Below are 15,892 nucleotides of genomic sequence, written 5' to 3' on the forward strand. Positions count from 1 at the left end.
TTTTTTTTTTGCATGTTACTGACAACTTGGGCTTTTTTCTCAATTTTATATTTGGTCTGAACAAATCAATGAACAGAATGTTATCTACACTGATTTCCTTCCGTTTGGGACTGTATCCTAGGAGAAGGGGGGAGAAAACAGATGACAGTTTTCTGTCCGTTTGTCCACCTGCCATTAAGATTTGTGCGGTCATCCACAAGAGCCTCCTTCAATGTTAAAGCAGGTCATGCTGGTGGAGAACAGCTCTGGGGCTTTCCTGATGAATTTGTGTTTTGTGTGGTTCATCGACACCAAACGAGTTTATGAATCTGTGTGGGTGAGGAAAAAGATACTCAAGATAGTTTTTTATTTTGCCTTTTGAAGTTCACATCCAGGATTCACAACCTCAAAGGTTTGATAGTCCAGGCACGCACATACCTGTTTAACTTAAAACATCCACCTGTGAAAATGTTCTCCAGACAGCTCCTGCGTCTACTTTACAGAGAAGTAAGCGATTGGTGTGTCGGGGTAAACAAATGTGGTCATGATTTATACTAAAATACTGCATTGTAAAGAAAGAAGCTATAGATTAACACTGCTTTGATGGAGGACAACTGGGATAAAGTTCTTGAAGGAATGCAAAGAGCAATTGCTAAATGAGTTATTTTATAGTTTCTTCAGTCTTAAAACCTGGAGCAGTTTAATTTGAAGATGGTTTAAAAAAATAGATGCATTATGTCAGGAATTTAAATCATATTTGTAAATGTTCCTGGAACAGTTTTAAAAAATATATTATATTCATTCTTCCTTGTTCTGTAGATTTGTCAATTATATGTGCAGTAATTAAATGATTGTCTCAGCATTTAAGTTTAGTACCCGCTGTTCATGGTAATCAGTTTAAAATGGCTGTTGTGTTCTATCTAAGTGTTCGGTATTTGGTCCAAACCCAGATTTGTTTTTATAATCCCATTCCTTTCTCAGAAAGCTTGTTTGTTTTAAGGCTTCTGAAGTTCAGTGTAAACCACGGAATGTACAGTTAGGATTACTAAAATAAGACTGAAGGACAAAATAAAAAATACAAAAAGCACTGCCACACAAAGAGCTGAAAGAGTAGAAACATTTCAGAAAGGTGCAAGCGCGGTGCTTCGGTCCTGCCTGCCTCTCCCAGCTCGGAGGGTGGGGTGCCCCGCTGCTGGCAGGCGGAGCCATGCGGGGGGGGGTCACTGGTCCTTCTTGGGCGCGTCAGGGATGCTCTCGCTGAGGGGCGTGAGGCTCAGCAGCAGCAGGTGGCGCTCGTAGGCCTTGGTCTGCTTGAAGGTGGCGTCAGTGCCATGCAGCCGGTCCAGCACTCCCAGCACCCCGTAGCACTGGTTAAACCTGGGTGAGAGCACAAGAACAGGAAGCCGTAAGGGGAGACCGAGCCCGTTCACCCACCTGCAGGCCCCTGCTGCTCACCTCCTAGGGGACCTGCAGAACTTCCCCCACGATCAAGCTCCTGTGAGTCATCTCTTCCCCCTGCTCCTCTTTTCTTCCCTGGGCGGATGCAGGGTTGTTGCTTGGTCATTCCTGGGCAGAGAAGACCTGCTCAAGTCATTACAAAATCCTGAGCCTCTCCGGGTTTTTCGGTAGTTAGGAGAAAACACCTTCCCTGGGCAGGCAGGGGGCAGTCTCCTTCCTCCCTGGCTCCTCCGTCGGTAAGTGATTCCCAGATGGGCACAGTGTGCAGAATATTTTGCTGGAAAGCCCTGGGTTGTGAGGAACCCTCACTGAGAACTTTAGCAAGTCAGGATCGTGAAAGAATCTCTTTTTAGCAACAGTACTGCCCCCCAAGCAGAAAAGTTTGAATTAAAAAACTGGTGGTATATGTTTTAGATGAATACAAGGGCAGGTGGACAATTTAGATGTGCCATTTAAACAACAGTCTCTCCGTTCAAATGCAATGCAGAAGGCAACTTGACTACCCCCCCCCACTGTTAAGATGAAGCACATGAGTGTATCCAGCTGATCAGTGAGGGTAAAACAGGCCTCTTGTGTTTGGATTCCTCCCAGCATTGCCCTAGCTGTTTTGCATTCCTGTAAGCAATTCCAGAACTGGCTGAAATGAGGAAAGTTAAAATTTGCCAAAGCCATCACTCACTTCTTCCCTCATACATCCCTGATTTCCTGATGCAAGACTGCAGTTAAGCTGGTATCTGAACCTGGTGGTCTGTAGTATTCTAATTATATCTTATATTGCATCTAACCTACACAGATTCGTAGCCCCTTGAGTCCTGTGGTCTAAGGTCCTGTGTCTGCAGGCTCTTTTTGATAGGAAAGCACTGCACTTCTCTTCTGTCTCTTCCTGTCTCTCGGGAACAGTGTATCCGCGTTGTGTGACGCCCCCTTTTGCACATCATCGTCTCAGCTGTGTGACGCGCTGCCAGATCAGCACCTGTGGCTTTTCAGCTTTGCACAGCGCAGGCAGGAGCCCAGAGACGACCCCTCATTCAGACGTGCTGTTCTGTTTCTGTACTTTCTATCTCTGCACCGCTCCTGGTACAGTTATGCCCTGCGTCATCTAAAACTGGGTCTTTAAACTGCTACTAGAAAGATCTAGTGTTTATACTCTTTCAGCTCTTTGTGTGGCAGTGCTTTTTGTACTAGAACCCCACCAGGGCTGTGTTATATCACACCTTTCTCAAGGCCTCAAACACATTCGTTGTGGTCAGTCGGTCAACCAGGTGATGGGTTAAACACCGCTATCTGAAACCTACATCACGGTATATTCAATTCCTTGATGCAGCAGAGCACTTGCTTAATTGATTAGTAACTTAAGTGTGTTCCCAATTTTCAGCAACAAACGACCGAGGATGACCTGTCTGTCCTGGGGATCTCGGGGATCCTGCGGACCAGGAATCCCAGGGTCCAGATCCCTGCTCTCGAACCGTGCAGGAGAGCAAGACCAGAGCTCCTCGCCAGCGCTCGGTGGGACTGCCCTTCCTGCACGGCTCTCCACGGCCGGGGGACCCCGCGCTTGCGCACCCCGTCTCTGGCGACGCTGAACCCCAGCGGCGCGGCGAGTCCTGCTGCAGGCCTCCCCGCTGTTCTGACTGGGGGAACCGGCTGCGGGTCCCGTTCTGCAGACAGTGACCCCCGAGCCCGGCTCCTTACTTGAGGTGGTGGAAGTCGTGGAACTCGGGCGAGGGCAGGAGGGGCAGGTGGTAGCCGCAGTGCGAGACCGTGGTGACCAGCAGGGCCAGGGTGAACCACAGCATGGTGGTGGCCGCGTGGGAGCCCAGCAGGGCGGGGCCCAGGAGCACCGGCAGCATGTTGGACAGCTGGGGGGACAGACAGCCCTCATGAGCAGGACACTGCAGCTCAAGATTCAAGATTTCCTTATTTGCCATATACAACAAGTGTACAGGAATGCTTACGCCCAACTGTACCCAGGAACATTAGAGGAAAAAAAACAGGCACAAATGACAAACAGACATTGACAATAAATTTAGACAATAGACGTCATAATACAGCCAAGACAGGACAAATAGTGCAGTACCTTAAAGTGCAGGTGCTAATTTGAGCTGTTTATGATGCAGACTGCTTGGGGGAAGAGGCTGTTTTTGAATCTATTTGTCAGTGTTCTGATGCTGTGATTCCTCCTACCAGAACCCAGGGGTGGAAACAGATCGTGGCCAGGGTGAATTGGGTCCCGAAGTATAGCTCGAGCCCGGTTGTGGCAGCGGTCGAGGTATATCCAGTCGGTGTGGTATGGTGGAGCCACAGTACAGGACAGAAAATCCATACAGAGGGTAGCTCAGTCCCAGTGATTTTCTGCGCGGACCTCACAGCACTCTGTATGGCTTTTCTGTCCTGTACTGTGGCTCCACCATGCCAGACCGTAATACCAGCGGTCAGGACACTCTCAATGGTAATACGGTAAAAACTGGTGAGTGTGGTCTTGCTCATCCCCCACTTCTTTAACGGTCTCAGGAAGTGAAGGCGCAGGTGGGCTTTAGTGAGGATGGCGGCAGTGTTCTCTGACCAGCTCAGCCTCTCGGTGATCTGGAGGCCGAGGAACCTGAAGGTGCTGACAGTTTCGCCTGGAGCCCCCTGAATGATGATGGGTGTGTGACGTCCTCTGTGCCTCCTCAAGTCCACTATAATCTCTTTTGTTTTGCCGATGTGAACTGTGAGGTTGTTGGTGTGGCACCACTCCACCAGCCCTGCTGCCTCGCTCCTGTAAGTGGTTTCATCATTGTTGCTGAAAAGGCACTGTGTTGGGGATCTGAGGGGATGAGGTTTTATTTCCAATCCTCACCACTTGGGGTCTGCCTATCAGGAAGTCCAGGACCCAATTGCTGATGGAGTTGCCGAGTCCCAGACCCCTGAGTTTGAGACCCCCCAGTGCAGCCCTCTGACAGACACACGGCACACTGACTGTCTTTACCGACATCATGCTCTGGTCTGGAAACTGATGTTACAGGGCTGTAACCTTACTGGGCTGTATCCCAAAACTGAATACATCTGGTCAGCCGCGGTATGTTTCCAGCGCAGCATCAGCCTTCAGCGCTGAGCCCTGTCGGGGGCAGTTTCCAAGAGCTGCAGATCGCAAAACGCTCACTGCTCCTCTGGGCTGGAGCCCCCGAGCTCTGGCGTTCTGTACAGCAGCCCCACTGCTTTTAAAAAGCAGAACAACAATCAGGCCAACATTGGCCTGCTATGACAGTTGGAAAGAAAAACTTATTTTAAGCCAGTTCACCCAACAGTGTTCTGTTCATTAGAAACTGACCTAAAGATGACAAATACCTGCTGCCGCTCCCTGGCGCAGGCATGAGAGTGAACGAAATTTCCGATGTAAAGCAACAAACCACAAAACATTCAACCTGACTTTTGCAATTAGCTCTTTAACTCCCTTTTAAAGGGACTCCTCAACAGCGATGATAGTTCACACATTCATAAATCTCTCACTTTCAATCGCATGGAATGTCCTGCACTAAAGTTTAATCGCATAACAAAATTCTTATAAAGTCTTACAACATCTTAATCCCCTTAATCCCCTTGACTCTAGATGGACTTTCTTCTGGTGCAACACAGTCACGAGCCAAGGGCTTGGGAATTATGGGCTGTGTCCTCCCAGTCTGGATCCCTCCACCATCTACACCATAGAGGGTAGAGAAATGGGCCCTGTGTTCTTGAGCTTGGTTATGTTGTTAAAATTCGTTGGGATCTGAGTCAACGGCCAAACTTCAAGAAGCGCAGGACAGAGGTAGCAGTGCTCTCTGAAGAGCCACGTCTCTCAGACCCGGCCCTCAGCCCACCTACCACGTGCTCCAGAGGATGGGCGTACAGAGCGACCACGCCGACCGGCGCCGTCCACTCGTGGTGGACCTTGTGGATGTGTTTGTACAGCGCAGGGTGGTGGAACAGCCTGGAAGAGATGCACGTCTTTACCCCACTGGACACGACCGCCCCCTGCTGCCCCGGGAACGCCCTTGGACTTCTGGAGTCGCCCTTCGTCTTTATACTCCCGGGCTCACCTCAACTGCCCCTTCACCTCACCCACCCCTCACCTGCCCCCTCACCTCAACCGCCCCTTCACCTGCCCCCTCACCTCAACCGCCCCTTCACCTACCCCCTCACCTCACCTGCCCCCTCTCCTCAACTGCCCCTTCACCTGCCCCTCTCCTGTCCCTTCACCTCACTTGTCCCCTCTCCTCACCTGCCCCCTCACCTCACCTGCCCCTCACCTGTGGGAGTAGTAGAAGAAGATCTCTTCCAGCAGCCCGCACACAGACAGCTCCAGCAGGACCCAGTGGAAAGTGGGGAGCTCCGGCCCACAGGGGTTCCCCCGCCACCGCATGAGCAGGAACATGCCGGAGACCATGGGCATGGACAGGAACAGCTGGTTGTACAGCACCGTCCTCACCGCCTGGCGCAGCTTCCCCGGGTCAACCTGCGGGAGGGAGGGAGGGAGGCGGGGGTCAGCAGGAGGGCCGGGCCGGGCCGGACCGGGCCATGCTAGAGCGGGCACGACGAGGCACCCGGCTCGCACCAGCAGCAGCGCGTGGCGGCTCGGCGTTCTGCCTCAGACGCTCACACGGAGGCCCGCCGCCCCCCTGACCTGCCCCACCGGCGCAGGGAGGGGTCTGTCCCTGCGGAGCAGCAGCAGGGCAGGCCTTCCCAGACTGCCGCAGCCAGCTGCTGCTTTGTGTGGACAGGGCGTCCCGTTACCACGGCCCACGTCTAAAGCCTGTGTGATTTCTGCTGCCCAGAGCACTCGGTCCTGACTACACGGCCAGCAGCACACAAGCACAGCCGTCTCGCTGACCGAGGGTCAAGGGGACAGACCGGAGAGCTCTGGAAATGGCAAGTTTAAACAGATCAGTTTTCCTGTGCGGGTGTGGACACGTGCGCATACCGGTGCGTGTGCACAACAGGTTCATGGCCATGCAGACGTCAAGAAAGGACTCGCAGTATTTCATACAGCAAGAACGACTCTTAAAATTCAGACTGAAGTCTCCTGTCTTTGTTTTGCAGAAAAAGCCAGACCTCCTTGTTGAGATCTATAACCTGATCAGTGAGCAACAGCGAGACCAGATAAACTGGTGTTTTTGGCAGCAGGTGAGGCGATCTGCTGCCGGTGGGTGGAGTTCAGCTTACAGAACAGGGGTCCTGGCTGGCTCTGTCCTCCAGACAGCACGTAGCAGACCCTTATCTGTCCAATCCCTTTATCTCTGGCTCTGATGGCTTCAGCTGCTTGTCTAATAACACAGGACTTTGTGCACTATGCTAAGAAATCCGATGATGTAAGCAAAATGAAAACAGCCAAGTCAAAAAGCAGCTCAGCAAAACACCAGCTTTTTACTTTAATCCCTGAAGCACTTCAGGTGTCCCTGGCTGCTGGCACATGAAAATGCTCCAGAGTGTCAGCTGCACTGTATGAAAGACCGCAAGACTCTGTCTGGGAAACTAACTCTGGAATCAGATTCTCCCAACCCTTTTAAAAAAAACAAATCTGTCTGTAAGAATCTGTGCATGCGGATGTTTCTGTGAGCAGCGAGAGCAGCTTGAGCCTACTGGGTCGTTCCTGCCCAGCTGGATCCGGTATCTGGTGATGAAGGCGGGTCTCCCGGTGAGGTCGGCGACCATGAGCACCGCGTTGAACAGCCAGAACGCAAGGGTGGGCACCACCATGGTCGCTGTCCAGAGAAGAAAAATCACGCATCGTCTGAACGTCTGTGGCTGCAGAGATTTCAAGATGTGCAGCAGTCCCGATACACATCGGGCACGCTTGTAATCAAACACCACCTTCTGCCAGCCCACGCTGCTGAAAAGACCTGCAGTACATTTCTGCCATGACAGCTGCAGATTGAATACCATACAATTTGTGGTGCGATTTTGTATTGTCGGATAACTAAATCACAGGAGTTTTCCTCCTGTTCCCCTTCAGTCACCTGCTGACCTTTTGTCTGTCATTAATTACAATTCCCACCAACAGCAGCTACAGTACTGCTGTCTTTCACAGGGCATCAGGACGCTGCACTGAAGAGGCTTTGCTTTTGTGCAGAATCACAATCCGACATGCTAGCGTGACAGAAGTGTGACCGATGACTGCAGATGAACTTCAGCCCATCTTATACTGTAGCGGCAGCGAAACACAAAACAGGGTGAAGCGATGTGCCTTCTCACCTACGAAGAACAAGGCCCACTCATTGCCGCCCAGCAGGAGATGGAGCTTCGTCCACTGAGTCTGCCAGAAGTCCCCCGACGCGCCCCAGAAGCGCTGCAGGTGCCTGTGGGCCAGGAGAGCGCGAGCAGTGAGCGGCGAGCGGCGAGCCTGCACACACACACACTCACACCCACGGCACAGCCACACAGCCCGGTTCACGACGCTGCCAGGTCTCTCCCAGCACAAGCTTCGCCGCGGCTGACTGGGTTTGAAGCCCCCAGCAGGGAGGCGAGGGGACCGTTACCACGTGAGGGAGTTCCGGAAGGCGAGCAGGACGAAGAGGCCCGAGCCCAGGATGAAGGCTCCTTTCTTCACCGAGTCCCAGACCTGGCCCTCCTGCGGAGACACGGGGCGCTCAGAGCTCAGCCCGCAGCAACCCAGAGACGCCGGGACCGGAAGGTCACTGAACCCCACCAGCAGAGCTGTGCCTCGCTACTGCACACGGACCTGCACACGCCTTCTGCTTACACGCTGCACGACAGGGCGGCTCCAGAGAGAGCAGAGACTGTCACTTTTATACTGTCCCTCTCTGTGTGATGAGGAGCTGTCTCTCTGTGTTGAGGTGCTGTCTCTCACTCTGTGTTGAGGTCTGTGTGTGTTGAGGTGCTGTCTCTCACTCTCTGTGTGTTGAGGTGCTGTCTCTCTCTGTGTTGAGGTCTGTGTGCGTTGAGGTGCTGTCTCTCTCTGTGTTGAGGTGCTGTCTCTCTGTGTTGAGGTCTGTGTGTGTTGAGGTGCTGTCTCTCTCTGTGTTGAGGTGCTGTCTCTCAGTGTTGAGGTCTGTGTGTGTTGAGGAGCTGTCTCTCTCTGTGTTGAGGTGCTGTCTCTCTCTGTGTTGAGGTCTGTGTGTGTTGAGGAGCTGTCTCTCTCTCTCTCTCTATTTCAATTCAATTCAATTCAAGGTGCTTTATTAGCATGACCGATAGGTACAATCAGTGTTGCCAAAGCAAATAAAAATAATAAAATTAACATAGAACAAAACAAAAAATAGAAGAAAAATAAAATCTACAGACATGTTACAGACATTTACAACAAAGACATATTATATAATATCGACATATACTGTAGGCGGCTGGAGCATTATTGGGAGACGGACTCACTGTTCCTCAGGCTGTGACAGGAGATCACATACTGGGCTGCCAGATCAACTGAGTTCCCTCCTCCCTCTCCCAGTAGGATTGGGACCTGTTGTGGTTTTGGCAGGTGTGGGAACTCTGGGATTAGATTTCTGAATTTCGGGAAGAATGTTTCTCTAATCCCAGAGTATCTGTCACAGTGCAGTAGGAAGTGCACCTCTGTCTCTATTTCTCCCCGCTGGCAGTGGGAGCACAGCCTGTCCTCTCTGGGCAGCCAGGTCTGCCTGTGTCGCCCAGTTTCTATGGCCAGGTTGTGGTCACTGAGCCTGTACTTCGTCAGGGTCTGTTTCTGTTTGTTATTTTTTATTTTGGTCAAATATTCAGCTAGTGTGTATTGTCTGTTTAAGGTTCTGTAGCATTCCAGTTTATGTTGTGTTTGTGTGTGTGTGTCCCAGTGTGTGAGATATTGCTGTTTGATCTGTGCTGTGATGTGGTTGAGTCTCTATCTCTCTGTGGTGCTGGGGTCTGTGTGAAACAGCATCAGCTCAATTTCAGGCTCTCCAACACCTGCATGAAGCCCTCTCTTCTTTTCCTCCTGCACTTTGCCTTTCTGTATTCAAAACAAATTCCAGAAATCCCCACCACCACCAAAACACAGCTGGAGCACAGGTCAGGCCCCGTGAGAGGCAGGCAAGTCCCCAGCTCACCAGCTCTTGCAACACTACAGGCGCCTGGAGGACTGCCCGTCTAATGAAAGCCACATGATGTGCTGTTTTTTTGTAAAGGTCCTGCTGGTGGATCACACAGAGGGCTGAAGACACCAGATTGTTTTGCTGTTTTACTTCACCCTTGCACGAGTGACATTGCTGGCAGTAAACAGCGATTATGAATAACCCTGGTTTTATTGCGACAGTAAAGGGACAGGTCGGTAGGGGTAAGGACGCACCGTGAACAGAGCTAACGGGTGTTCTCTCCGGAGTAACGAGCACTTATACCGGTTTATTGACGGGTAGCTCTCTCCGGTGGAGCGGTCTGCTTACCTGCCTGCGCGGCCCCGCGGCGCCGGTACCGACTGCAGCTGCTCCCCGCATGCCTGAGGAAACAGCACACCGGTGAAGAGCACACCTGCACTTTCCCCGTCGGCACTGCCCCCCGAGTCCGGCCGCCGGCCGCCGTGTCTCGGTCTAATCTCAGCCAGACCCGCCGGGGCAGCCCCGGTATGCTACCCTGTAAAACGACTTTTTTTTTGTGGATTTGCGACAAACGAACCTTTCTTTTTTAAAATCACAAACCGGGCTTAAACTGAGTGTGTCAGTGTGGAGGGGCGGTGGAGCGGGTGACGAAGACGAGGGAGGGACGGCAGATGTTCTCTACAAGAACAGGGAGGTGGTGGTACCAAACAGCCAGCTATCCTTTGCTCTGTTATTATCGGGACATGGAGTTCCGATGGTCACACTGCAGTCCCATTTCTCCAGTCCGAAGTGCCTTGTCTTCTCCTGACACGTAGTGTCCTTGGCGTGACTGCTGCTGTTGAATCGTGATCTGTTCTATCAGCACCGCGGGTTCCTCGCCTCCGTGAGGAAGGTGTTGGGCAGTGCGCCACCATAGGATCTGTGTTAGTCAGGCTTTTAATTAGCGCTAGTCTTCACTCCTCAACTCAACTTTTTTCCGCGAAGAGCCCCGAACACCGCTGGTGCACCCGGGCTCCGGTTCCGGTGAGCCTGCAGTCTCAGTCTCAGCGCCACAGGGGCGAGTTTGCACCGGGAGGGAATTCAAAACAGACAGAGAACAGAGACGCGATGCGATTCGGGACAGTCTGACGGCAGCCGAAGCTGAAGACGACTTTATTACATGGAGGACAGCGTCGTTCTATACTGACACCAATAATAACGTATATCTCAGACGTAAGCATAAATATCTGTATATGAAAATACGCGATATTATAAATGGTAAACGTTAGTCACGTTAGACGTCTGATCGTTTAACGTTCCTGTGTTCTTTGAGACTGGATCTATAGCTGTCATGACGAAGTTCACAGGCGACCCAGTTTATCACCTATACTTTGATTCTTCCCCCCAAACAAAACTAAAAGTATACTACTTTTTCTACTAAAATGAGAAAATGAATTCTTTAATAGGTGTTTTAGTATTAATTAGCCTCCTAAAGGCTGAAGACTGCTCTTACGAAAAACACCTCAAGGTTACTGTGTACAAGAGCTACAGGCTGTTTGAAGAGAAGGCACAGCGGAGAGTATTCTGCGCACTGGTAATGTGTGAAGTTAGTTTCCACAGACCCGAGCGCAGCCGACTTGGGTAACAAGCGACCATCCCCGTCTGTGCATAAAATATGCGATATATTAACACAAGACGCGATAATAGACAGTTGTCAAGCTCCTCCGTCCAGGGCACAACAATAAACTCCCAAGCCGATTTGCATTTAAATCTCGGTGATTGTTTTTTTTTTTATTTCACATAAGTGATCAAGTATCGAATCCGTTTGTTCAACAAAAACAAAATCGAACTTGCTTACCTCGTATCCCGTCGGCAAACAGTAAGGCTCTGCCGATCCGATCGCTCAACTTTTCCGCAGCGCCTGCGATCCGCCTGCAAGTTCGCCTCTCCAACACACGGGGATCGGGGTGACGTCACCGGCGAGGCCGGCCATTGGCGGAGCGGAGTCAGCTGACCCCCCGGAGCAGGACCTAGCGCGTGCCCTCCGCGGCGCGAGTAGCCGGGCTTGCTCGTGCAGTCAGCAGGCGACAAAATGAAATACTGTAGTAGGACCGAGAAAACATTCTCCAGACGGCTTTAATCACTATAGGAAGAAAACACCTACATCTTTCTGCTGATCATCCCTGATTTAAACGATCTGACGGACGGTGCATTATTTGATATGCCATGTTGTTGTTTTTTTTCCCCACGCTTTGCCAATAGCTGTATATCCTCGCATATGTTTTAGTTGTACCTTTAGGCTGTATTGAGAAGTTCAACAATGAAAATGTATTTTTAAATATGCAACTGGTCTGGACAGGCTATACGCCGGTGGTTGCATGAGGTAGGGCTGCTGGTCCCGGGTTCAGAGACAGTCTCTTAGTATGAACGTGATTCATAACTCTGTTACGCGAAGTTAAAGAATAACTACAAATATATAAAACCAGGAGATTATCTGAGGTTTAGATACGACTCATGACTGGACTAAAGCCCGGGCAGAGAACGTTTAATGTAAACAAGGGCGAGGTACTGCGAAGCAGCTATAAATACAATATGAAAAGCACTGCGATACCTAAGGCGTCTTTGGAAAAAAATGAATGTTTGTATTTCCACGTCATTTACATATTTTATATAATGTAGTGAAGTCATACAAAATGTTAGGATATAGAGCTAAAAGCATAGAATTGAACTCGAGGGACGTCGTGTTGAGATTGTGTAATGCGCTGTAAATCCTCAGCTGGAATATTGTGAACACTTGTGGTTTGCAGTTATAGAGATGCTGCTGTAGAATCAGTCCAGAATCAGTTCTGGGGTTAAAGTGAATGCCCTGCACGGACAGGGAGAGGGAACGGAGTGTTTTTTAATCTTAAAGAAGACATGATTACGAAGGATTCCCATACAAGCACTCAGACTCCTGAAGAGTCCACCCAGCGAACTTCCTCACCCAGCGGTGCCGAGCGGGAACGGGGCAGAAGTGCAACTCAGCCCGGGAGCAGGAGGCACTTCTTCAGCCAGAAGGCCGCGGGCGTGTGGAGAGACCTGCCCAGCCAGGGGTCCACAGTCCCCGAGACTGACCCCCGACTCGCAGTGTACCCACACATCAGCGCGCATAGAAGAATTGAACTGCGCACCAAAAACTAAATTCCCTCCCCAAAATATGAAAATAATAAAACAAACACGGTCGTCAATTGGAAAATGCTAAATTGACCACAAGAGACTGGCTGGGTGAGGCCCAGCTGGGCTGTGTGTATTATTACTGCTACTGAATCATCGATACCTCTGTTCCCGTAGTCTCCTACCTCCCTGCTCCTGCTGGCTCCACACATGACTGGGCCTGTTGAATCACTGTCCCGGTCTTTTGCATCTCTATGCTTCTATGAGCATGACTATATTAACAAAATAATTTCAGTTTGACAATTTTACAGACGCTCAATTTAGTGCGTACCAGTTTATGTCACCGGGGAAAGAATGTGCACAACTCGAAATGTTTGCGCACACGGGCCATTAAAAATGAGAGGGAACGTTGCTCCTGAGTGCCTCCTCTTATCTTTGACTGGTTCTGTGCTCTGATGCTGAATCCGTCTGCAGGGTTTCTGCATCGCAGTAAGAACCTACAGGCAGGCTGTGGCTGTGGGCCAGTTGAAAGGTGGACTTTACTAACACACCTGGGGGGTGAGTCTTATCAGACAGATGAGCGTGAGATGTGAATCCAGAAAGCGTGGTTTCTGGTCGGTAAAACACCATATCAGGTCCCAGCCTCCATCATCATTGACCGGCCGACTGCCTCTCTTTCCAGCAGCAGACAGACTGTCCCTCCGCAGTTTCGCGAGTTTTTCCGGGGTCAGGCGGGGCGCGATGGTTCTTTTGAACTCCGAGGAGGCGTGTCTGTGTGGGCGAAGCCCCGCCCCCTCGCAGGCACCTCCCTACCCGTGGCCCCGCCCCCGCAGGCGGCCGCGACCGGCAACAGGGCGTGCCTATAAACCGTGCAGGTACGTAAGTAATATCGAGGATAGCGAGTAAATAAATCAACAGTACAGAAATGCATTCCTGCAACAAGAGCCTCTCCTCAAGGTCCTTCAAGTCATAGATAACACAAACATCCCAACTGTGAAAAACTGATTTCGGGGAAGGGTCCCGCTTGAAACAAACCACAGCTATACAATGAAATAATTCGCTGATGCTATAATATATATGCAATGCACCACAGATACTATAACTCGCCAGTCCAGTTGGATAATCTCACTTTCGTTACAAACTTGCGTTGTACAGAGATGCGGCTTGTTTAGCAGATCTGAGCAGCTTCTCAGATTGCTCGAGGTCATATGATACAGAACAATCTGGGAGCGGGGGGGTCAGTTTCCGGGAGCTTATGGATCACTTGCTGGCGTCAGGGAGGAGACGCTGATTTCTGGAAATGATATTAAATAGTAGGTAAGCGCTGTCACGTCATTGTGAGCCCGTAAGTAATCCGTCCAAAATGGCTTCCTTCTGCAAAGACAGGGATGATCACTTTTGTTTTAATCGCACGACATTCCCACTGCATGTTAGTGGTGCCTCCTGTCCACAGTTTAGCAGAAATGAAATGCTCTAATTTGAACTCATTCAGAGAAAGCCAGACAATAGCTGCAACAGTGCTGCACTGATCAAATACCCCGAGTAAGTACCTGGTTTTCCTGATGAGCACATATTGTGCAGTGATGTTGACACAGGAAGACACGTTTGCCAGTTGACTATGGTCTATACACCTTCTCATTTTCAGTACTCTTCATTGCACGTTTCGCACCCCAGTGTGAGAACTTTGATGAAGCAGAAGAGGTGAGTTTTATTTTGGAAAAATGGCCAATGCAACTTTTCAAAATGGCGGTATAGTTCAGAATGTATGTCACGAGTTTCAGAGAAGTTACAGGCCTTTGCTGAAACCTGTCACCCAGGAAACCCGACATAAAAACGTGCAAGAAGTGAATTATTTCAAGTGTAGGCTGCCAGGGGCGTTGTGCTGTTAGCACCACGACAAAAAATGTTTGATGTTAATGCATTTGTGTAAAATATTGCACAATCCAAGTGACGATCCACCCGGATGCCTTCCGCAGTGCTTCGAGCGATTTGGAGATATTGCAAAGCTCAAGTCTTCGCGCGTCTATTAGAGTATTAGACACTAGGTGGCAGCAGCGCACCGTGTTCTGCGGAACAGGGAGATTTCTCATTTCTGACCTGAAGCTGTCGGAACAAAGGGCCGTTAATCCCTGTTTGTTTTGGCAGTAGGTTTATCGGCCAATGTTCTTCTCGAATGGCGAGCACTGGAGCACACGGTGTCCCCAGCATCCTGTCCAGGCTGCGGTCCCGCCTCGTGCCCAAAGATTCTGGGATAAGATCGGCTTGCCATCACCCTTACCAGGAATAAACAGGTTTTTCTGTTAATTCATTGATGGATGGAGGGGGTTACTCAAGAAGCAGACAATTGCACTCTTCAACTAAGGCATTTTTAAACTTTGCTCATTAAACTTTTAACACAAGTCTGGTCAGGTAATAACACTAAACTCCTTTTAAACAGTTAAACACCGCGGTGTAATATTCAAGGGGCACGCTGGCACAGGGGTTAACAAGGGGGACCCTGGGGCGCTGTCTGCGTGGAGTCTGCATGTTCTCCCTGTGTTCGCATGCGTTTCCTCTCGGCGCTCCGGTTTACTCCCACAGCCCAAAGACATGCTGGCAGGTGAACTGGCTTCTGGGAAACCCGGCCCTGGCGTGAGTGTGTTTGTCCTGTGATGGCCTGGCGTCCTGCCCGGAGGGTGCCCTGCCACGCGCCCGCTGCTCCTCACATACGCCCAGGCGCTCCGTCACGAAGGGGGCCAAGCTGGCAAAAACCCACGGAGGCCCGGGCAGAACATGCAGACTCCGCACAGAGCGGAGCTCAGCCCTGACCAGACCTGGGTGCGGAGTCCCCGGTGCCCCCCCCAATAAACAATTGTTTATTGTATTTTACTATCAGAGGAGGGGTCTTTATTCTCCCCAGAGGGCATGAAAAGCACAGCTTGCGCCGCGGCGGGGACCTGAATCTGGGCTGTTCGCCTCGCAGGAAGCAACGCTGTTGAACCTTCTGTTTAAGAGCGGACCTCTGTCGGGCTCACAGACACCACGGCAGGACCCGAACAGCCTTCTTCCTGGGAGGAGGCTCTCGTACAGATCGCATTGCCTGCTTTCAGAAGATCTTTCAGAGACGGTTTTACCCCAGAGAGACTGTTGAAACCCCACATCAAGACCGAGCTGCTGAAAAACCTGACATTGCAGACAGAATCGCAGTTGTATACAAGACTCTGTTTCTCGATTGCCCCTCATATATAACCTCTCATTCAGCTGTTTTCCTCAACGGTATACTGTAGCTTTTACACTGGGGTTTTAGCACATACAATGCCAAGTGGACA

The 15,892-nt window shown here is 50.7% G+C and overlaps 1 protein-coding gene across 1 annotated transcript; it reads right to left on the minus strand.

The window, feature by feature from the left end:
• Positions 1-329: 329 nt before the first annotated feature.
• On the minus strand, positions 330-11,425 carry faxdc2 (fatty acid hydroxylase domain containing 2). The gene is made up of 9 exons (XM_088604832.1): positions 11,290-11,425; positions 9,801-9,853; positions 7,932-8,023; positions 7,648-7,751; positions 7,036-7,157; positions 5,706-5,911; positions 5,281-5,386; positions 3,130-3,296; positions 330-1,356 (listed from the first exon to the last, which is right to left on the minus strand). The coding sequence occupies exons 2-9, from the start codon at positions 9,849-9,851 to the stop codon at positions 1,200-1,202; spliced, it is 1,005 nt and encodes a 334-aa protein (XP_088460958.1). The 5' UTR covers positions 9,852-9,853; positions 11,290-11,425; the 3' UTR covers positions 330-1,199.
• Positions 11,426-15,892: the final 4,467 nt, after the last annotated feature.

The sequence above is a fragment of the Lepisosteus platostomus genome, chromosome 13, assembly GCF_059453375.1.
Source record: "Lepisosteus platostomus isolate fLepPlt1 chromosome 13, fLepPlt1.hap1, whole genome shotgun sequence".
Lineage (NCBI taxonomy): Eukaryota > Metazoa > Chordata > Actinopteri > Semionotiformes > Lepisosteidae > Lepisosteus > Lepisosteus platostomus.

Bases quoted from the DNA above. Each gene is read 5' to 3' on its own strand.
- faxdc2 (XM_088604832.1), bottom strand. From the start codon at position 9,851: ATGCGGGGAGCAGCTGCAGTCGGTACCGGCGCCGCGGGGCCGCGCAGG. The intron at 7,158-7,647 runs GTGAGAAGGCAC...TTCTCTGGACAG, and splicing joins GTGGGCCTTGTTCTTCGTAG to CGACCATGGTGGTGCCCACC. The intron at 5,912-7,035 runs GTAGGCTCAAGC...TCCCTCCCGCAG, and splicing joins AGCTGGGCAGGAACGACCCA to GTTGACCCGGGGAAGCTGCG.